The sequence below is a fragment of the Parus major genome, chromosome 2, assembly GCF_001522545.3.
Source record: "Parus major isolate Abel chromosome 2, Parus_major1.1, whole genome shotgun sequence".
In the NCBI taxonomy this organism is placed as follows: Eukaryota; Metazoa; Chordata; class Aves; order Passeriformes; family Paridae; genus Parus; species Parus major.
In genome coordinates, this window is record NC_031769.1 from 99,711,258 (window position 1) to 99,734,957 (window position 23,700).

Here is a 23,700-nt window from a genome sequence, read left to right on the forward strand (position 1 = left end):
CATGGGTCACCCACTAGTATATTCACATTTGTTTTTACACTTACAAAAATAGTGCTTGAAAACTCAGCAGATCTGTGGGGGAGATGTTTGATTTGGGATTGAAAATATTTCCTGGCCCCCACAGAATGCATTTACTCAAACTATATAGTCCTGCTTGTGGCTTATTCCATGGCTTACTTTTAGAGCATGAGGAACCTTGATATAAATGAGGGGTTTTTTTTCCCTTCCAGTTTGTTTATCAAGCCTGGATAACTGACCCTAAAACAGCTCTACGACAGAGGCGCAAAGAGAAGAAAAGTTTTGGGAAAGAGAAGCGAAGGCGAAAAGGATCTGGGGATGGTAGGTAGCCTTTTCCATTTTAGAAAACACAATATTAACTATTGACCATTGCTCCTGATTGTGAAGGGCAGATGAGAGTTAGAGGACAAGTGCTCTCAGTGCTGGCTAGAAACTGAAAAAATGAGTTGTGGTTGGCAGTCTGATCCTGCACCAACCCTTGGCAAGGTCAGTCATGTCCTTCTGCTCTGCATAGCATGCTCTGAGGGAGGTAAAGGGGAAGCTGCAAGAAATGGAGTTGTAAGAAATGCCCAGAACTTCTGGTAAGTAAGAAGATTCAGCGCATTGCAGAAAACATCAGCTATGTGAAAACATTTGTGGGAGTACTTGCAATAGTAAGGACATAACTTCATAAAGAAAGTAGCCTGGTACTTAACAGCATTTTTCCAGAATACAGGAGTGTAAACTCCAGGTGTTTGGCCAGAACCAGGAAGATAGAGGACATTACCCTCTCACTCCTAAAAAGGTTTACCTTTCTGTCCAGGCTTTTCTAGAGTTGATCAGTCACTCTATTCAATGGTAAAGTCATGTGTATTCCCAGGGAAAGGTGTTGAAGAACTGTTTAATGTGGTTGTTCAAGTGGAGCTGTAAAAAAATACTCAATTAAATAGCCACATATTATTTATTTTGGCCACATTTCCTATATTGTTCCCTAAAGAAGCTTAAGTTGATACATGAAGAAGAATATAAAGAAAGGTTTTTCACTTTCCATGTCGTAGTCACTGAGGACCCCAAATATCCACAACCCCCTAAATTCAGTAGATAGCAAAAGGAAAATGTACAAATGTTGATTGGGCTTTACTGGCAGTGTAAAATCATTTATACCTCTGAAAAAAACACCAGTTTATAGGTGGTTTATATATCTTGAACTTTTTCTCCATTTTTTAACTAGAAAATAGAAATTCAAAAGCTCTTCTGGTTGGTATAGATGGAGAAAAGAGGGGCCCACACAGGCTTAATCAACTAGATGTTTCCTCTGTTTGCCATCTTCACCTGTTAAAAAAAAGGAGCTGTATAATTTGGCTTCTGTCACTGAAACTGTAGCTGCAGTTATTGAGCATTGGATAGATGAAGGATTACTTTTCTACCTTTCATTTCTGCCTGTGAATCTACAGCACTCTTCTGCTAGAGGCCTAAACAAATACACGTGGTGGTGTCAAAACAACTCTGCTGCTTTATGTCAGCCTGAATGTTTCAATTCCTTGGGGTTTGGTGGGCCAGAGGCAGGAGAAGATCAGAGCACTGCTCAGGTTTCCCTTTGTAGGGGGTGAAGAAATGAGCTCAAGCATGAGTCAGCAGTAGGTGAGACTGCTGAGTGTGGCTGAGGAGTGACTGAGAAAGTATCTGGGTTTCCACCAACAGATGATCTCATTCAGCAGCCTATCTAGAAAGAGAACATGATTGCAAATTATGAGAGGGATGTTCATCCATGACCACCTTTACTGACAGGGTTTGAGTGCTTTGGAAATGAGAATGTGCTTTCTGCTATGCTGCTAGGTGAGGTTATTGCTAGGAACTGTAGTGTTTTCTAGCTTGAATGGCGTTTACACCAGCACTTCTGTAGGTGTAACACTCACTGGTTTGCTCATTGTTTGCAGGAGGTGGCAGTGATGCAGACTGTGAGGACAGTGAAGAGGAACCTGTCAAAAAGAAATCTGATGGACCAGGTATGAAGGCAGGGTGTTTCTGTGCTGTTAAAATGCAGTTGTGACCAGTGGCCTGTCACAGAGGCAGCCTTGCAATGATCCACTCTGACTGATGCAGTAAGAGTTTCCTAAGTAATATCAGATTTTCTATTGCAAGATTTACAAGCCTTGAGCATAGGAACTTCTAGTTCTGGACTATTAGCTATTGCACTCACTCTCTAAATAGCAAATACACCTGCCAGCTCAGACTTGATCACTGCTGTGTATTTTACTTATGGTACAACTTAAGCTAAGATTCCAGACCTGACTGCACACAGCTCTGTGTTAAAATCTCCATTGATTTGGGGTGTGTTTTAGCAAGGTTAGTATAATGCTTTTCTTGGTACTTATCCATTCAGCAATGAACAGTAATCACCTCTAAAGAATTATATATTCCTTATCTTACACATTCTCATTCAAAATCAGACTTAAGGCAGTTCTGTGTTACAGAAGAAATGGCAGCAGTTTTCAGGATCTTGCCCACATTCAAATTTTTCCTACAAAGAAATGTAATAGATCATAAATCCAAGCTTGGCTTCTCCTTGTTTCTAACTGGAGTTAAAAAAGAACAGACTCTCCTCTTAAGTAAATCTTCATCATGGTTTACCTTGAGTGAGACTTTATCATCAAAATCTACTTTTCTTCTCTATATGAAATTGTTTCCCACAGTTCCAGTTAGAATTGTGTCCCCGAGTGACTTACAGGGTAGAAGAGGCTAAAAGGATGTGGGAGATACTACTTGTATCTCACTAGAGCAGTGGTCTCAGATAAATGAGTTGCATTGCTCTGAGAACAGGGGGGATTGGTGGGTTTTTATTTGTTACTTACTGGCAATGCAGTTATCTGTCTTAAAACACCGAAGTGAATCACACAAATGCATCTTGGGATGTCATGTTGGTGCTACACAGGAGTTATGGGGAAAAGATGGAGGTTTATAATTAATTTATATTGGAAATAATACATTTAAAGTGCTTTATATTTTTGTTGAATTACTTTGTCTGTTCCTAGGTAAAATTTGTTTAAAGAAGATACCTAGAAAAATTAGCCAGAATAACCTAAGGTGGAATCCTATCTCACACTCAGGCAGAAAGAAGCTTTCTCTGCACAAAGTATTGTTTCCCTTTTTGAATATGTTTAAATGCAATTGATCCCCAAAACATTATTTTTTTTTAAATTTTGAAGAACAGCAGAGGTGCCAGAACAGCTACAGTGTCATTAAAAATGTATGCTAAAACACCTCCATCCAGGGAGGAAAATGACCTTTCAGATTAGACTGGAAGAACCTGGCACCATGCCAGGCCAGTGGTGGTCAATAATAAAAATAATTTTAACTTGAGAGCAGTGACTTCTCCTGAAGTCAATAACAGAAGTTACATATTGGAGAGGAAGAGTGTGGGTTAAAAAAGAATATATGCTATATATTTTTGTGTATGTGTGCTGTTCTCTTTTTACCTACTCATAATATTCTCTGGAATGCAAAGGTAATGGATGGTCCTAGAAGTAGAAACAGCTTTACATTTAGTTTTTAATGGCAGGATTTCCTTAGCTTCACAACCTGCACACTGAATGGATAAGATTGATGTGGCTAGCTCATATAAATATCTCCAATTGTAAATGACATAGGAAAGGCCTGAAAAAAAGGGCAAAATATTATTGAAATATTTACATGACCAAGTGAAGGGTGCTAAATGCTCTTATGCTCAGTGCTAGCTGACCAGTTCCATGGCATTGCTCAGGTAAATGGGACATACTGCTACTTCAGAACCCACTTTCCAGGAAAGTACCACTAATGATTTTTTCCCATAGTTTCTCTCCACATAAATGTGCCTGCAACAACTCTGCCTGTACAGGGAAATCATTTACTTTATTATAGCTTTCCTTTTGCAGTCTTTGTAAAGAGCTGTGCACTCATTCTGCAGAGTTTTGCATGCCATCTTGTGGTACAGATAAGAAGTGAGGTTGTTGAGAGCATCATGCATGGCAGATTATTGACAGTTTTCTACAATTTCTTAGCCTGCTTAATCAAAAATTCATCTTTACACCCAGTGCTCTGGGCTTTGGCACCTCGCAGGGACAGCTAGCTCTGGAACTGGCTATTGGAAAGAATTTTTTTTAGCATTTCATAGATTCATGGAATCGTAGAATGGCTTGTGTTGGAAGGGAACTTAAGGATCATCTGGTTCCAGCCCTCCTGCCATGGGCAGGGTCACTTTCTGCTAGACCAGATTGTTCAGAGCTCCATCCAGCCTGGCCTTGAACACTTGTAATACTACATGAAAACTCTAGTATGATGTTTATGTTTGGGAGTGGATAAAAAAATAAGTTGAAAGTTCTGCTTTTTGGATGAGAAATACCATTATTAATGCCAAATGAACTACTGAAATGAGAAATTAACTTGCGACAGATGTGTTGAGTAAAATAAAGCTACTACTGTTGGTATGCACCCATAAGCCTTATTGATGGGAAAGTGTACTGTTTTGTCAAAATGGTGCAGGAATAAAGCTTTATAAATCATTATTTGTCCTAGTTGTGCTTGCTGATCTGAGATCATTGATGGCACAGTGCAGCCTACTTAGATAAACAGAGGATTTAAAAACAGTAAATACAGAGAAGTGTGATTCAAAGTGATGTGAGGTCAGATTCAAAGACTGTTTAGGCAGTCTAGACTTTAAAAATTCAGCTTAGCAAGGTTCAAGCACAAAAGTCAAAGTTTCTGCAGAGAGGAATACTCACACAGAGAAACTGAAGAGGATCAGCTCAACACACTGGTTGAGCACTTGATCAGATTACAGGACCTGGAGATGTTTAATACTCTCAGGAGATGCCCATACCCTTGGGTTTCATTTCACAGACCTGTGCATACAGTGTCCCTCTAAAATCAGGAGCTGCTTATTTGACTAACAGTGGCAGACCAAGGACTTACAGGCTGGAAGAGGGATTCCAGATGATAAGCCTAGGCGTACAGTCAGGAAAATGGTCCAGACAGCCAAAAGGCCTCCAGACATCTTCAAAAATTCCTTAGTAGGACAGGGTTTTGCAGCCTGGATTATTACTATTATTATTGTTAGACAATAAAAGAAAAATTAATCTAACTCCAGACAAAAGTGCAGTAGAAGGTATTTGTTTTCATTTCATTCTGTTGCCTTTGCTCTCCCTTAGATAACATCATCAAGAGGATATTTAATATCTTGAAGTTTACTTGGGTCCTTTTCCTGGCAACCCTGGACAGTTTCACAGCTTGGCTTAACTCCATCTCCAGAGAGCACATCGATATCTCCACTGTGCTCAGGATCGAGCGCTGTATGCTGACCAGGGAGATTAAGAAGGTAACGCCTTCAGTCTTTTTTGTCTGCTAATGCCATTTCCAGCTTGGTGAAAAATGAAAGGCTGTCTTTTCAGATCACGGCAGTGAGGAGGAAAATTGTGAAAATTTCACATACACGTGCATCTTAAAAATAAGTCTGGACTTTTTAACTGCTTGCTGGTTTATAAATCCTTAAATAATAAATTATTTGATTTATTACCTGGACACAAAACAAGGGAAAAATAATTCTTTGAGGGGTTGATGTAAGGTTTTGGCTGAAACATTTCTGTAGTATACTGTGGTTTTGAAAGGACACAGTAGGTTCAAAAAGGTAGGGAAAGGCTGGCATTTTAAACAGCTCAAAAAATACCTCAGTCTGCACATTTCACTCTTCTTCTAGATCAACTTGCACTGGAAATGACTGACATACAGACATATATTTCTTCAGAGAAAATGGAGCTGTATGGTCCTTCATGAGCCAACTGTATATTAGCAAAACCCATTATTAGCAGAGATTAATATTAGTGTAACTAGAAATGTATTTAGATCTCCCAAATGCAAATAGATGATACAACTCTTATCCTTTATGCCAGGCCTGTGGTGGAGCTAGAATGCAACTTGTACCCTCATTTCAGAATCAGGATGTCATAATGGCACCGACATTTACCGCTGCAGAAGCAACATGGCTTGTACACAAACATATCTAATTAAAAACCTGAGTGTCAAATTTTGTTCTTAAGATGTTTTAATTATTTTTCTTTTTCACAAAACATCAGATTTTGAGTATTGTCGTTTTGGGACACTGTAGAGGATTGTAGTTGAAATACTAGAAACTATTAAAATTAGTAAAGGAAATACAGACAATATTTTAGACTACTTTTATTATCTTAGCTGGGAAAAGTCCTTGCATAAGGCTTCACTATAAGTTTAAAAAATTACTGTTCAAGAATAACAACCTCCCCTCTCAGTGCATCATCTGAAGTCAATGCAACCAACCACCAGTGGAATGAGTTGGATGTGTTTCTGCCCAAGAACAGAAAATTCTCAGTTTTATTCTTATGATACACCTTTAAAATTCTGATTGCAATATCATAGCCAGAGACTTGATTCTGTGCCCAGATCTGGTCTGACAGTTAATAAAACTATTAATTCATGAATTTGTTTGATTGTGTAGTCACAGAGAAAGAGTAAAAATCTTAAGTGGTTTTTTTTTCATGGTTTTCCATCTGTGTCCATAATTCATGAATAAATTTTTATTTTGGGACACTAATTAAAATCTAGATCAGTCTGTATATGAACTGTTTCTTGGGCTTTTTTTTCTGTTTAAAAATTCTGCTACTGGCCACTAATAAGTGTTCCTAGAGTCAGTAAAGCTATCTAAAAGAGATCCATCAAAAGTTGCTGCAGTGCAGATTGAGTCATGGGTTCTGTCCACTCCTCATTCCCATGCTGAAGGATCTTCAGTTCCATCCAGCAGAGTTGTGGTGGCTAAATATAGTCTGAAACCATGTGGATTGCTCCAGTTTTGCTTGAAAGCCAAACACATTGGGCCATGGTAGGTTAAGTCAAAATCTGACTTGCACTCTGAAAAGGTGTGAGTTTGCTATTTTCTAGGAAGGTGTTTGCACAGTCCTTAACCTGTTACATGCCAAATGACAGAAGAAACTGCTCCCTCAAAGAATACACATCCCCCTGGCCATGTATGTCTACCTCTCCTCTCTTCCACAGGGCAATGTTCCGACACGGGAGAGCATCCATTTGTATTACCAGAACCACATGATGAAACTTTCTGAGGAGTCAGGACTAGACTCAATTGATAAAAATCCCAGTCAAGCTTCTGGTCTGCAAGCATCTGAAAGAATGGATAGTTTAGATTCAGCAGCATCTCATGACAGCATCTCCAGGTATTGAATTAATTTTATTCTGTGAAAGACAGAGGGATCGTAAAATAGGCGTAATATTAGATACTGTCTAAGTACTGATGAACTTTCTAATCAATGTTGAATTCTTTTTTATTTCTCCATGCCATCTTAATAGTGAAAATGATTACATGCCACTATTCCTTTATAGTGATGGACTCACTTGTTGACTTAACTTCTTTTCTAATGCATGACTACCCCACTGTTTTCAGTTTCCCCTAGAATTAAGAGTCATTGGCATTGGCATTCTGTTCCTTGTGAAAAGAAATGGAAAGTAAGCGGTGCTGAGGATGTTTCTGTGATAATGGTTTAGGATTTCAGGCATGTAATTTGGGGAGGGATCATTTATGGTGAATATTTCATCTTTGTAAAATAAATTCTTGTCTGCTGTCCACAAATCGGAAAAGGCTTTGCATTGAAAGAGATTCTGCATTTGAAAGAACAAAATTCCCTCTTGCACCCACAGGGCAAAAACCATCTGAACAGCCTCAGAGTTTGGTTTCCCAGCTGCCATGATTACAGTCCAGCAGAGCTACACGTTTGTTAATCAAATATCCAAACTAGTTCAGGAAAACCACCTTCCTCATTCTTTTCTGAAAACGGATGCCATCAAGTCCCTTGCCAAAATTGCAGCCTGCTCCTGCTGCTTCATGCACACAGAGGCACACACATTCACTTCCTTCTCTTACAGAGGCAGTCTGTTCCCACCATGTCCCTGGAGTTCTTGACTTTTAAGATACTGCAGAATTTGTATAACATGAGGGAGAGAAGGGAGGGCTTTGGAAATCCAGCTGTTTCATAATCCCTGGTCTTCTGTTGTGTCCTGTTCTCCTGTGAACTGTGGCAGTATCATATCGTGTTTGATACTCCCAGCAAACTCAGAAACTTCTGTGTACAGTAAATTATGCATAGCTTTTACTAATGAGATATGGGTAGATGTCAGCAGAATGAAAATAATGAGGGGTTGTCTTCCTTTCAGATGGTATTGAAATGCAAGGGTAAGAGTGTCTGTGAGTATTATGCTTCAACAAAATATCCACCAATTGATCTTTAGTGAGCACTGACCTTTGAGAGGTTCACTCCAGTAAAAACACCAAATCTGAGCAAATCTTTCTCAGTGGCTTGTTGCCCAACTGAGCAACACCTTTGTGTTTTGTCTCAAAGTTTTACAGGAGACAGATGATGTGAGAAAAAATGTAAAGTCAAATTCTGTTTCAAGCTCACTTGGACCCACTTTGATATCTGCAGGGCAGATTTTAACTTCACAGACTTTAACTCCTTCAGTCTCACCTAAAGAATAAATAGTACTATCAGTCCTGCTTTCATTAAATCATTTTTGGTCATCCTGTTTACTACAGATAGAAGTATACATTAGTATACTTCTGTCTGTAGTAAACTAGTACACTAATTAGTAAAATTAGTATAAAATAATTAGCAGGAGCTTTAACCATAAACAAAGGGAAGCCAATTCCAAAATAAAATTTTTTAAAGAAAAACAATTTTAATGTATAGATTCTGCCTCTTCAATGAGACGATATCCAATGTTGAACTCAACTTGTGTGTTCAAGAATAACCACCCATTTTTAACCCTGCTTTAAACAGGGTGATTTAAAATCTCTTTTCAAACTCAGAGAATTCAGTGATTCTGTGGTGATGCTGTGCAACAGAAGTTAAATCTTTCACATGGGTTTCTGTCATCTCCATTTCCTTCAAAGTTGTCACAGGGTTTATGAACAAAGGAATAGCAAAGACAGAGTTATGACTGATTTCTCTAATCTCAAATTCTCTTTCTGGTAATCAACAATCAAATATTCTTGGACTGAGTATTACAAATTGTGGACATCTGCTATAATAATAGAGGAAGCAATAATGAGTCTGTTGATTGAGTGATAATGCCATCTGTCTACTGGGGCACTCTTGCATATCTCTCCAAGGATTACAGAAGTGCCCATGTCATTTTTTAGAAAAGCGAAATATTTTTAAATTCTTATGAGTTTATTGATTGATTTTCTCTAATTGCCCAAACAACAGAAGGTGGCAGTTTGCATTTTAAAGTTATGATTTCCAGTAAATGTGGAAGTGACTAATTAAATCTAAGGCATCCCTGTGATCATGGATCTCAGGTTGCAATGGAGAAGTTTTGGAAAGGGGCAGAGTGTTTCTGTTCTGGTTATCTTTTGGTTGCACTGCTAAAAATTCTGTAGTGTTAAAATTCTCTAGTGGACATTAGGTCCCTGAGTAAGGTGAACAAGCACATGGGAATGCTGAAGCACAGAAGCTATTCCATTATAATAAGACATAATCCTTAGTGCTTGGGATAGGAATTACTGTAGGTAAACACTGGATAGCCAAAGACAAAAACTCTCATGATCAGCTGCAGGAACTGTAAATTTCTTGTGAAGTTCAGGGCTGACCCTCATAAGTCTAACTGAGGGATGTTTTTCTTAGCCTGGGTAAACTACTGAAAGGAGTTATGTAGAGTGTCCTTTGTGTTGTTTTCTTTTCTTTTAATAGGGCTGTCATTTATTCTCAGTCATTTCTCTACACAGTAGAAACTATGAGGTATTCATAGGGTATTTGATTGGTTTCTCTTTATATATAAATACTCTCATGTTTCCTAAAGGCAAAATACAAAGTTCATATGGGCCAGGAGAAGGGACTGATGATGCTGTTCCTTTACCAAGCTCTTTGAAGAACACCACCAGAAGGGGTTGGGATCTAGGATGGCAGAGCATTTGCTGCAGTTTGTTTCCATTTGACTGATGACCTGGTTATTAGTTTAAAAAACTGTGAATTTCAGTAAGATGATTGGGAACTTACTAAAACTAGTTGGCTTCCCTTCTGGGGCTTTGCATACAATTATGTAATAGCAGCTACACACAGGTCAGATTTCAGGTTATCTAAGGTTTTGTATCCTGTTCAATTTATATTAATTTTTGCCCATCACAAATAATATTTTCAGTTCCTCTGAAAAAAACTCTGCCTTTGTGTAGACTTTTATAGGAGCTGAAGAAGGGAATCCCTATCAGGGTGTTTAAGAGCATTACCTTTTGTCTGTGCTTCCCTCACTAGTAGGTAGAATAGGGCTTGAGACAGGGAGGTCTGGAGAGATAATTTTGCCTGGGGAGGCAAAAGAAAGGAGAATCCCTATTTGGGCTGGCTTGAAGTCCAATTTAGGCCTGTGATTTTTAGGGATTGATCGCAGTTTTTTCTTGGAGGCATTGGGAATGTAGTAATACAGACAATAAACAAATTATGCCAGTCAGTAATTAGCCCATGGAGAGGAAAAAAAAATATAAAAAAAAAGATAGTTCACCCATTGAGCTGAAAAATTCTTTGTGAAGAGTAAATTCGTTTAACAAAAAGTCATAAACTTAAAAATTTCCTTCTCACTAAGGATAAAAACATCTCTGCTATATATGTGTCCCTATTTAAAATGGATACCTTATGAACTTTATATAAAATGTTTGAACTTGGAGCTTTTAATGAGCATTCAATTTAAAATACGTAGTTGTTGAATGATTTTAAGAAGCTAATGCTTTCAAGATCTCCAACACAAATTCTAAAAATCACTTAGGAAGATATGCTTGGATCAAATTTATGTGAGAGGCAATGACTTGCATCAACATCAGCTTTGCACAGTGTGCATCTCTCCACTTCGCTGGTGTTCTCATTTTCTCCACGTCTGGGGGCATGCTCCTAAAGCACATATCAAATACACAGACTGTGCTACAGGTGACAACTCACACACATCTCCTGATATTTGAGGATATAGTGCAGCTGCTCAGTCAGTAATTACTCTGATGATTCATTCTTCATTTAAAACAGCTTTAAACCAAATGTTGCAGGCACTCATCCAGACAAATGTTTTTATCTATTAGGATTAATAAATGCTTTTCCTTTGGTTTTTCTGGCAGCAAGGTCAGAGCTGGCATGTTTGGGAGGGCAGCTGGCATATGTTTCTTCCATTGAAAATATATGAAAAGGCATGTGAACATAAACAGCTGTTCTGCTTAAGTCCCTTGGACAGTTCCCTTTGAACTATGTCTGCATTTAAAGTCCTTCAACACCTTATTATTAAGTGTTGCCCTTCAAAAGAATAACTCAGCCCTTGAGAGCTGAAATGACACATACATAAAACATCATAGCACATAGACAGAAAGGTCATCTGCAAAACTGTATTGTCTACTTGCTGCCATCTCCTCATATTTTAGCACCAAAGCCTCACTGACAGAACATCCTGGCTATGTCTCGTGTTTGTATGTGCAGAGGGAAACATCCTCCCTCAAGAACCCCTCAGGTCAGTAACACCAAGCTTCCACTGAACTCCTGTGGTGCTGAATCACACCTGCAGGGCAGACCTCCTGCTCCCCTGTCATAAACCACACTCCACGCAGACAGCCCTCCAGGTTTTGTCTGGAGGGCCTTGTGTGCCTTTGTGCACACACAGAAATAATGAAGTGGCTTGTAAGGGGTTTTGGCCAAGTGAACTGGCTGGACAGCAGTGCCCCTGCCATTGAGGTGGCTCTTAAGGAAAGTATTTCACAATACTTTTGGTATCTTGGTGATTCTTTTCTTCTCTTCAAAGGCCAAGGTATGCTTTTAGTCTCAGTCAAAAAAGCCATTCTGTCAAAAAAGATCATCAGTGAGGGTAAGCCTAAGAATAACTTCTTCTCTCCACATATTTTGCTCTTTCCTCCCCATTTTCCTAAAGGCAGTAGTTGCAGACTGTGACTTCATGCCAGCAGATTTTTTTTTCCTCACTTCAAGCTAGCAAGACCAAAGGGACGTGGAAAACACTGTTGCCCTTCCTTTCTGACCTCTTTCCCAATTCTCTGTGCCCCTGGACAAACATCATGCTTGCCAAGGAAGCAAATCCCCTGCTGCCATTGCTCAGATGTAACACAAATGGAGTCAAAAGAAGAAAAGTAGAGTGTAAATCCTGAATTTTGGAGTCTTTTCTTCTTTCATTCTATCTGAGAGACTCAGGCAGGTCACTCCATGTGTTTACACTCAGGCCACTCAACTCATTTTTTTGACATCTGTGTTTGTCAAAGATTTTTACAGGAGAAATAATTTTTTACCTATCATATGCCATTAATGTACTTGCTTCTTTCTGGTTGCTCAGTTAAATGCTTGTATTTAATTATGTACTTTCCTTCTCATAACTCACCCAGTTCTTTTCTCCAGTTACACATGAATGCTCAATGTATTGTGTATGTCTCTGGTGTCCTGTTGTATTTGATAAGTGAAAGGAGATAAGGGTTTATTATATCTGCTCTTTATTTCAAGATGTGCATGTTACCAATTTGGAAATACTTTTAAGCTGTGATTGAAATAAATGAAATCTTCTGGAATGAATCATCAGGGCTTCCTAGTAAATATCAAAATAAAAGCCATCCCATGCAGGGCAGGTTATATTTGGCATGCATTTACTGGCTAAGTAACATATCCGATTTGGCTCTTTGGTTTGGAAAGAGGATTAGCCAATGTCTGACAGCTATTTTTCTATTTGTGGAATATGAGCTTACTCAGTTTTATGGGCTCTTTTAGGAAATTGGCTTGTACCTGTGTAAAAAGGTTCAGCAAGTATACCAGTAATAAAACAGAATTTGTACAGAGGAGGTCCCTCCCCAAAACATCTTTGTGGAATCTGGAAATTTCAGGGGTAAACAAAATAAAACCTGATCACATATCTGTTCCCCTGGAAAGCATGTAGAGCACTATGTTGGTCCCATATCTGCTTGAATAGATGGCCTTCTATAGCTCCTACATGAGACTGATCATGATTAACCTGTGCATAGGAGTGTGTGGTGACTCTAAACAAATCCTTATCTCCTCTCTGGATCGTTTTTCTCTGTGTCAGTGTTTAGCTGCATGGCGAGCATATTTGTTTACTGAACCGTGTGTATCATAACACCATTTGTATTTAACACTGTCTCTATAACTGTTTGCGCTGCTGTAGCTGCTACACTGAAGCAACCATGCTGTTCTCAAGGCAGTCAACCCTTGATGATTTAGATGGACCAGACTCTGTTCCTAAAACAAGTGAGCGCGCCCGACCTAGGCTTCGTAAAATGCAGAGCATGGATATGTCCTCCTCATCAGCTGACAGTGGCAGTATAGTGTCAAGGTGCTTAACTCATGCATGCTTTGTTCACTTGTTTACCCATACCACTATTCTGACTGCAGTGTACATGGATCTGTGTGTGGTGTGCAGAGTGGTTTGCATGGTTACAGGAAGCTTTCCTCCCTCCTGTGTCGTGGCACGGTTCTGAGATTCAAAGTCAGGATCATAATCTAGGATCCATTTGATGTTTCACTCCTTGTTCCGTTTTTTGGTTTTGCTTTCATCCTCAGTTCATGTATTTTTTAAAGTTGTTCCATAACATTATGCTGGGTGTATAAAAACAGGCTAAAGTCTGTATTTGTTCAGCTAAAAAAGTGTCTTATTTGCAGAGCTACTGAGCTGATGCTTGTTCTTAAATTGGAAGCTGGAAGTTAAGTTTCTCAGCTAATCAGTTATCCTAAATATGGACTGAGATATGTAATTTTAGAAACTAAGGCATCATTGTGCCAGTTTTTCAATTTTTATTTTTCTCCATATAGGAAAGATTTTGAAATATGTTTTGATTACTTTACCATTGATTTACAGTAAAGTGTTGGAATTAAGAAAGGGAAAATAGCTATGAAAAAGCAGCAAATAATATCCAGTGCAAGAGAAGACTGCTCAGAAGTGTTCATTCACTTTTTAGCAGATAAAACCCAGGGATTTAAATGACATTGGGAAGCAGTGTTTCAATCATTTGTAAATATTATAAATCTGAAATTTCACGTAATTTTGCATCGTTTTTCAGTTTTGAAAGTGTTTGACAATTTTTTTGAGTCAATCAGTTTTGAAATTGTGGGATTTTATGATTTGGTATATTTTAACCAGGATGAGTGCTACTGTGAGTGATCCAAACACACATCATCGTAAGTGTTACATGGTCTAATTAAAACTCTGCTACAAGTAACGTGATCTAACATAACTACAATAAGTTTGGAAGCAGTGTAAAAGAAAAAAAAAAAAGGAAGCCTAATTTTTAATTTTGGAAGAAGATGGTAGTGCTGCATGGCTTTGCCTATGCCAATTTTTCTAAAAGATTATAGTTTATGTGAAAGTATGTCCCCATTCATTTCATAGGAGCTATGCGAAATCTTGTTTCGTCTCTGTTGAGATACAGGGATATGCAGCCAACAAAGACACTGAGTTGGTGCCTGTTGTCTAACCTGTGGAGAAGGAGTGGAATGAGACTGAAAAGAGAAAGAGGAGGAGAGGGAGAGGGGAGAGGTAAAAAAAAATACTGAGAGGGAGGGCCACAAATGTAATGAGAGTGCTGGAGCACTCCTCCTATGGAGTCAGGCTGAGAGAGCTGCTCATCCTGGAGAAGAAAAGGTTCCATGGAAAACACAGAACAAACTTCCAGTATTTAAAGGATGGCTACAAAGAACTGGAGAGGGACTGTTTACAGGATATGAAGTGATAGGACAAGGGGAAATGACTTTGCATTAAAAGAGGGCAAGTTTAGATTAGATACTAGGAAGAAATTCTTCATTCAAAGGGTGGTAGGATGCTAGAACAGGTTGCTCAGAGAAGTTCTGGATGTTGTATCCCTGGAAGTGTTCAAGGTCAGGTTGGATGGGGCTCAGAGCAGCCTGGTCTAGTGGGAGGTGCCCCTGCCCATGGCAGGGGAGCTGGAACTAGATGATCTCTAAGGTACTTTCCTACCCAATCCATTCTATGAATCTATGCAAAGCCAAGAGTAAGGAAGGTGAATCAAGCAAAGAACTGATCAGAGTGCATCAGAGAGTTGAATCCAGAAATAGGTACATACCAAAGTAAAGCAGGCAGGTAAAGAAAAAGGGAAGACTGTGTTGAAGAACATAGGGCAATCTAAAGGTAAGCAAGATATCCTGTTACTGGACCAGTTTCATAATTTGGTTTGTATTTCTTAATGCTAGCAAGTTATGTGCTCTTTTATTTGAATCAGAGTTGATATGTGTGTGTTCAGTTCACGTTCCCGTTGTATACAACACTGATACAGTGATTATTAAAAGCACCATGTTTAGAAGAAATCCCATGGTTGCCTATCCTTCACCATGGAGCATGTCTTAAGTAGATGTAACAGCAAGTGTTGACTCTGTTCAGAAATGTTTGAGCTACTTTCAAAAAGGTAGTGTAGTTCCTCTTGTTGATAATACTAATTTGCTCCTTGCTGGTGTTAAAAGATGGTGAATCACTGTGAGTTCAATGGGATGTCATTCAGGGAACAGATGGACCCAGATGTTCCATCTGTGTAAGAGGAGATCAGGATAATATCTTTTCTATCAGATCATACGAACTTGGGAGGCCTGGGAATGCAATGAGGCTGCTCAGCTGTCTGCATACAGGTACAATTAACAAATTTTTCTTGATCATGACTCTTGTAAAACACAGCTGACTCTCTTCATCCATCTCCAACAGTGAGCCCACACAGGTCACCATGCTCTATTCCCGCCAGGGGACCACAGAAACCATTGAGGAGGTAGAAGGGGAGCATGAGGAAGAAGGAGCTCATTCTGCATCAAGGTTGGAGGAAGAGGAGGTAGAAGATTATAGCCTGGATTCAGAAGGAGCTGCATATACTCCTGATACCGATGTGCCATTGTACTCCACAGTGGACAGCAATGCAGAAGCTCCACCTTCCTATAGCAAAGCTGTCAGCTTTGAACACCTTCCCTTTGGCTCCCCAGATGACTCAGCTGGGAAGAGCCTCATGATGGTGAGCCCAGACGACAGTCGGACGGACAAACTTGACACGATTCTGCCCCCACTGACGCACGAGCTAACAGCTAGTGAGCTGCTCCTGAACAAGTAAGAATCCTCTACCAGGAAAAGATGTTGATCACAAGGTGTAAAATTTTGTTATTATTTTGGGGTTTTGTCTCAGAGCTAGCCTGCAAATTCTGATACAGACCTTGTGCTAAGTTTAGTTTAAGGGAAGAAGCTCATTTCCTGTGCAGTTGTTCTAATTAGAGGTTTCTGAAGTGATTCAAATTCATCTTGGAAGAAATCTGTACTTTATTTCTAGATGCCATATTTAATTGTTCTGATTAGCACTGAATTTCTGCACTGCAATTGTCTTGGGGTCAAGGGCCTTTCTAAATATTCTTTGTGGAGAGGGCTTCTCTTCTCCAGGCAGCTGTGATTCCAAGTGAATTTCCTCCAGGGCTACCTGGGGAAATGTTTCTCCTTTAATTATTTTTGATTACTGTAAAGGAAACTCTGACCTTTGGCAATTTTTGTTTAAGCCAGTGGGAGATGAGGATTATCTTACCACCTTGCTAGGTGCTTTCATAAGGGAGAGGATGTCCCCTTCTTTGCCCCTTAGACACTGTGCTCAGTAGCACAACCAGCATTGAGGTGAGAATGGTGCCCCTGCACATCTTCAGCTGCTCTCTGGTCTGACTCAGCTGGGGAGGGCTTCCCCAGAAGCAGGGACAAAATTTTAAACCACAGAACTGCCTTTCAGCCTGCCTGTACCTGGAGAGAGAGGGTATATATATCTGACTTTATCAGATGCAGTATCTTGTCTTCTGGTTTTCCATAGTAATTTTTGCTTTTCAGCAAGATCTCTTCTCAGGCCAGGAAACTTTATTAAAAGCAGTGAGGATTGTGAATTTATACGAAAGTCGCTGCCATTTATATTTATTTCAGTTATATAAATAGAAGATTGGACACATCTAATGGTCATGGGTATTTTTTATGTTCTAATCTTATGCTTCTGGACGATTCATAACATAGGTCTCATGATGTACCTGTCTTTTCTCCAAATTCCTATCTGTGTTGATAAATCAGATGTATTCATATCATCCATACCAGTATTGGGTGATTTGCATGAGATATGTTGGTTGAACATCTGTAGGAAATCCATGTTTGTAGAAGTGCTTAGGCCAGGCTGATTCTCTTTCTGAATAAATTTAAAAAACAGCTGAACAGTTTATTTTGCCTGAAATTCTTTTCTGAGCTTAGAATCAAGCTATTTGATTATAATACCAAATCCCCCCCTTTTTCATTCTTCCATTGGACTGAGCAGTGGATTTTAATACTTTTCAAAAGGAAAAATAGCAGTTTGAAAAGCAGCTCTTGTGAAGTTCACATTCTGCTCATTTGTGGTACTCTGCTCCTCACAGGATGTTTCGTGATGATGAGTTGGAGGAGTCAGAGAAGTTCTATGTTGGTCAGCCTCGAGTCTTGCTCCTAATTTATGCCCTGTACAATACGCTGGTGGCCCGGTCAGAAATGGTGTGCTATTTTGTAATCATCCTCAACCACATGATCTCTGCCTCCATGATAACCCTGGTGCTTCCCATCCTTATATTCCTGTGGGCCATGCTGTCTGTTCCTCGGCCAAGCAAACGCTTCTGGATGACAGCCATTGTCTACACTGAGGTATGCTGCTGGTTTTGCAAGCCCATGTCTAACACAGAAAACTGAAGTTGTAATCTTTGCATGGTCCCTCAGCTGGTTTCAATCTCTGGGATCTGGGCTGGGCTTTGGGCCCTTCATAGTAATACAAGTATTTGCTAAAGTCCTCAGCAATTTTTGTGGTGTGGAAAGATCTTGTTTGTTATTTCCTTCATTGCAATGAGCAATATCCTTCCTGGCACGTAAAGCAGTTCTCACAAGAATGGACCGTTTGCAAACTGTTCTTTGTAATATAGTTAATCAAGAGACAGAATGCACTGCTTGTGGTATCTCAAGTGCCTCTGAGTATCATCTGTTGGTGAATTTTGATTGACTTTATTACTGGAGAAATGTGAAGTGTTATTCCTCTATAGTAATGACTATGCTTGTTTATGTTCTCATAAAACTGACAAAGTAGTCGTGTTTTATCCCTCTTACTGTCATGAGGCTATTGTATCTGACATGCTTATAAAACACCCCAAGTGTGTTGTGTTTCTGAACAGGTGGCCATTGTCATCAAATACTTCTTCCAGTTTGGCTTCTTCCCTTGGAATAAACATGTGGATTACACAAAAGACAAACCTTACCATCCACCCAATATTATTGGCATTGAGAAGAAAGAGGGTTATGTGCACTATGATCTTGTTCAGCTTCTTGCTTTATTCTTCCACAGATCCATTTTAAAGGTAATCTGGGTTTAGGTAGTTTATTATTTTATATTTAATATTTAATTTTAATTTTTTTAAATCACTATGTGCTATAAAGAAGTCATTCACTTGGTTATCAGGAAAAATTTCTTCCATAAAAGGATTATTGATCATTTGAAGTGGCTTCCCAGGGAAGTGGTTGAGTCACCATCCCTGAAAGTGTTTAAAAGACATTTAGATGTGGCACTGAGAGACATGGCTTAGTGGTGGACTTGGCAGTGCTGGGTTAACAGTTGAGCTGATGATCTTAAAGATCCTCTGCAACCTACACGTTTCTATGATATCCTGACACGTTGAATTTGTTTTCTCCCTTGTTAACACATGACTGAGCTGAGCAATGCCTGTGATAAATACTGCGACAGAAATACAGTCTTGATATGTTCTCTTCTTGTTTTTCTCTACTAGTGCCATGGACTGTGGGATGAAGATGAGAAAGGAGACAGCTCCAGTAATAAAGGGGATACTGATGATGAGCTCTCTCTGGCAGGAGGCAGGAGAGACTCCTCTGCCTCTTTGAAATCTGTCAATCTTGCTGCATCAGTGGAGTCCATCCATGTCCACTTCCCCGAGCAGCAGGCTGCCATCAGGAGGAAGAGTTCTAGCAGCATATCCCAGCTTTCTCACAGGTCCAGCTTCTCCTCACACAGATCTAAGAGAGGTAAATGTCACAGCATTTCTGGGATTGGAAGGACAAATGTTCATTTCCCATAGGATCATTCTACTGAAACCTTGGGCTGGTTGCTGAGGAGCTCCCAGGGGCTACTGAATGCTGCTGCTTCTCAGTGACAAAATAGGGTATGAACCAATGTATCTTCATGTTTGAACACACTCCAAGCCTTCCTAAAGTTCAAATGGAGAGCCATACTTAGTGATTCATTATGCTTTTTAAATTACATTATCCAAAAGCTGGAAAAGGAATGCTCAGTGTGGCCCAGGTCCAGAAATTCTGGTCCAGCATAATCTCCAGCTAAAAGGAATGCAAAGCACATGTATTTTTCATATCTGCTTTTGTAGACACTTGAATCAAGAAAATATTTTCATTTGTTATATTGAAACAGATTACATGCCCCATCTGGTACAAAGTGCAGGGATACCCTAGCCTAAATATATATTAGTTGAGGTGACTGAGTCAGATCAATCAAATACTTGCTTTTATCGCTAGTCACTTTCTCTTTTTATAGCTATTAATCAAGTTTTTATCTGCCAGTGATTCAACTTTTACTGGATGCTCTCAAGGTTTTATCATACTGGGGGAGAAAAAACAGATTTCATTTCAAAGCTTCTTTCAAATGTGGGAGTCATATGAGCTGGAAATCTCAAGATCTATTTCTTTCTAGTCTTCGTATTTAAACTTTTCTTTTGAATTGACTTCTTTTTCCTTCCCCTTTTTTCCAGGAAGTACCAGTACACGGAACAGCAGTCAGAAGGGAAGCAGTGTGTTAAGCATCAAGCAAAAATCTAGAAAAGAGCTTCTCATGGAAAAGTTTCGAGAACAAATGATCAAAGCCAAGGCTTTTACAGTTAAAAAGTGAGCAATATGAGGAGTTGTGTGGGTTTGGGGGGATGTCCCAAACAGCAAAGCAATAAGCCAGCATTTTAAAGGGAGCAGGCTGCTACTGATGTTAATTCAAGTGTTTGTTGTATGCAGATGTCCCACCAGCTGAACATCAGACAAATCAGCAGTTGTTCAAATAGCATCTGCCTGATAAAAAAGCTAAATATCCCCTGTGACCTTGGTTGGCTATGTATATTTCTACTGAACAAATCCTAATACAGTGGTTTAGAACCAATCAGAACAAAGGACTGGTGTCTCTGCCGCCCTGTAAAGGCTGTCAGAGTAGATCTTAGGTATCTTTAAAAATATTAATCATACCACACTTAGCCTTTACTTTCTTCAGTGCAAGTTATGTGTTATTAAATCACATTGTGGTCTATGTTGTTTTAGGACTCTCCAGGTGTATGTGCCCATCAGACAGTTTTTCTACAATCTTATTCATCCAGACTACAGTGCCGTGACTGATGTGTACGTGCTGATGTTCCTCGCAGATACAGTGGACTTCATCATCATTGTGTTTGGATTTTGGGCTTTTGGGGTATGTCACAGAGTCATCTATCTGTAAATCCTGCTGAGGATTTACGTGTTGTAGATGCTAAATATCATGCGAGTGTCCTTTTTCCTTGACCACCCTTATATTTTGCTTTTCAGAAACATTCTGCTGCAGCTGATATCACCTCTTCATTATCAGAGGACCAGGTCCCAGAGGCATTTTTGGTGATGGTGCTCATTCAGTTTGGTACCATGGTGGTAGATCGAGCACTGTACCTCAAAAAGACTGTCATGGGAAAAGTCATCTTCCAGGTCATCCTTGTTTTTGGGATACATTTCTGGATGTTCTTTATCTTGCCTGGAGTGACAGAAAGGTATAAGCCTTATAAACAAACAATATGGGTGAAATACTGATGCTCTACCAAGTTCTCTGTATTTAAATTGGAGGTGTTTACAGCTAGGCATTGGAATCGTGATCAGATTTCTTCTTTGCCTCATTTCTAAGCAGAAATTTGGAATGCGTTTTCCACAGCAGTAACTGTGGCCAATATAAGTTTGAGGAAGAATTAGTTATATATGCACAGGAAGATTCTCAGTTTAGGCCAAAATGCAAGCAGGTGAAAGAGAAATTGCCTGTAATTGAGTGATTAGAGCCTTCAGCTGAGACGCTGTTGGCCTCTGATCCAATTCCCTGCTCCCTGGACTCCTGCATGCTGCTTTAGAAGAGCGAGTAGAAAATGTCTCTCTCAGAGTAACTTAGCACTTTCCTGGAATGTGTGAACTGTGGATTTAAATCTCCTTAAACTGAGGAACATCTAAAATATGTGTCTATTCTGAAAAGAAAATTTATCCTCCCGTGCTCCTTCCACTTGGCTCTGGAGGTGATGTGGAGGTGGTCATCCTCTGCATGGACCAGGTCACATACCTGGTCAGGCTCACTCCCATTTCACGTTTCATGGCCCAGGGCACTGACCACTGCAGTCTGCAGTGCAGAGGTGTTAAGGTTCCCTCCCTAACCCTCTTCTTTGGCTAACCCTCTTCCTACTTCCTACTTTCCTCTTGGCTCCCCTCTTCCTACTTTAAATTGCCTTGAAGTATTTCCCTCACTCCTTTGACTGTCCATGGAAATTGAGTGTGTTACCTGGGCACCTTACACTTCATTAACAGTCAAGTTATTTTACTGGGAAAAAAAAAATATATTTATAGTGTAAAAACAGAAAAGTCTCACTTTCTCTCAAAAAGAAAGTGCAGTAGCAATTGTGCCCAAATTTGGAAAAAAACCAACCATTTTTCAAATGGATTTCTGATCTACTGCTCATTGAGAATTGTTATGAAATAAAATAATTTTGACTTTGTGCTTTTGGGAAATCTATACCAAGTTCTTTATCTCAAATCTGCATTTGAAATATCCTGTATTCCTTCTAAGTGAGATTAGAAACCCCTGCAAATGTCTTAAGTACAATACTTCTGTGGGATTTAATTGAAAATATTGAGTTATGGCTGGCTGACAAATCCTGTCCATCATGAGGCACCTGCTGCAGATCCACTGTGCTATTGAATAACAACCAGAGTGGTACATGTGAGGAGAGGTTGAGAGTTAGTTCAGTCCAGAGAAGAGAAAGTGAAGAGCTGTCTGAACTATATGTTGGAATAAGACTTGAGTTGAGCAGGGAAGGGCAGAAAATATTTTCAGAGGTCACTTCATTTTAAATTCCTGTATGAGGTGCTGCCATGATCACAAGTATCCACTAAAGCTGCCTTGATTGAGCCCCTACCCAGGGCTGACACAGGGTTGAGCCATCATGGGGGCCGAGGAAGACTGCAAGGGACCTTCAGCATCCCGAGGGAGAGAGCACTGCCCAAAGCCTTCACTCTTCAGGGAGCCTATTCCCAGTCTCTCTCCTGTGACCCTGGGGTGGTAATGGATGCTGGTTTTAGACTTTTTCATTCAGTGTTTTTCCAACACTCTTTTAACCCTGCCATGGGGTCTGTAACCAAGGCCTTTTCACAGGACCTCAGGAAGAGGAAACTGCCAGGAGCAAAAAAACATTTAAATCTTATTTGGTCTATTTTGCAGATACAAAAGCTCATAATTTTCCTTTATCTTTTCCTTTACAGGAAATTTAGCCAGAACACAGTTGCCCAGCTCTGGTATTTTGTGAAATGTGTTTATTTTGGCTTATCAGCTTATCAGATACGCTGCGGATATCCAACTCGTGTTCTTGGCAACTTCCTCACAAAAAGTTATAACTATGTCAACCTGTTCTTATTTCAAGGGTAAGCACAGACTTACTGCCTTTCTACTTTCTTTTGTGCAATGAGGATTTGCTATAGTGAAATGCTGGGGTTATTCATTACTTTTCTTCACAGACTGCTGGAAATAAGACAATAAATTTTGCACAGCACACTCTGTATATGCCATATGTCCCCTGTAGTCCACAAGAAAAAAGAAAATATATTTCTGGAAGGCAGACTTCATAAAATTCCATCTCTCATTCTGAAACTAGAAGCCTGATATACCAGCCATTCAGTTCCCTATGAAATAGACATTTTTAATACTTCCAAGAAATCACCTTTATGAACAGAAATAGGAGCTACACATTGTGCTAGAAAACAGGTAATGTTATTAGTTCTGCAGTCCTAAAAAGTAGTAAGGTGTCAAATCCCAAAGAGATCTTTGGAGCAGGTCTACCTGTTGTGCCTCGGTAGGTGAAAGGAATAGAGTGAAAGTACACCTGAGAAATAAGAACTTAATAAGCACCAAAAAAAAAAAGTTTGCTTTGAGAAGTGCATTTTTAACTCTTGAGGAGTTCAGAGTGTTAGGGCAAGGAACAGGCACAGCATCACCTCAGAGTGAAAAGTGGTTTTTTTACACAGGCAGACCACATCCTCCATTTACACTGTTACAGTGACCTTCTGATTAAGCTAGTTTGAAGCATATGAAACAGAAAAAATGCAATCATTTCAGCCTTTTCACAGTATTTGCAGTATGGGCTTCTTGCATTCCAAGGAAAAGTTACAGAAGAAAGCTTTCTTCACATGAAATACTCTTTGAGATGTGGTTGATCAGGAGAGTGTGGTACTAGGAAAGGGAATGATGCCCTTTGAACAGCTGCTCTTTGCACGTGGATTTCCTATTTGTTGATTCCCACCTTCTTCTGCTGTTTAATCCTGAGTCACAAAGCCCAGTTCCATATGCAGCAGAGGGCTGCC

At 39.6% G+C, this 23,700-nt stretch overlaps 1 protein-coding gene across 6 annotated transcripts in view; it reads left to right on the plus strand.

Annotated features, from left to right (window-relative positions):
- Window positions 1-23,700, plus strand: part of PIEZO2 (piezo type mechanosensitive ion channel component 2) — a 298,221-nt gene that overhangs the window by 261,292 nt on the left and 13,229 nt on the right. For 5 of the 6 annotated variants that reach the window (XM_033512210.1, XM_033512211.1, XM_015619147.3 and 2 more), the window contains 12 exons: window positions 231-339; window positions 1,935-2,003; window positions 5,181-5,347; window positions 7,054-7,229; window positions 15,751-16,140; window positions 17,460-17,718; window positions 18,237-18,419; window positions 18,846-19,098; window positions 19,836-19,968; window positions 20,386-20,533; window positions 20,647-20,861; window positions 22,606-22,764. In XM_033512210.1, the coding sequence (XP_033368101.1) occupies window positions 231-339; window positions 1,935-2,003; window positions 5,181-5,347; window positions 7,054-7,229; window positions 15,751-16,140; window positions 17,460-17,718; window positions 18,237-18,419; window positions 18,846-19,098; window positions 19,836-19,968; window positions 20,386-20,533; window positions 20,647-20,861; window positions 22,606-22,764 (2,261 nt within the window). Of the gene's footprint in view, window positions 1-230; window positions 340-1,934; window positions 2,004-5,180; window positions 5,348-7,053; window positions 7,230-13,209; window positions 13,378-15,750; window positions 16,141-17,459; window positions 17,719-18,236; window positions 18,420-18,845; window positions 19,099-19,835; window positions 19,969-20,385; window positions 20,534-20,646; window positions 20,862-22,605; window positions 22,765-23,700 lie in introns of all 6 variants that reach the window. The other variant, XM_033512212.1, reaches the window with a different exon arrangement.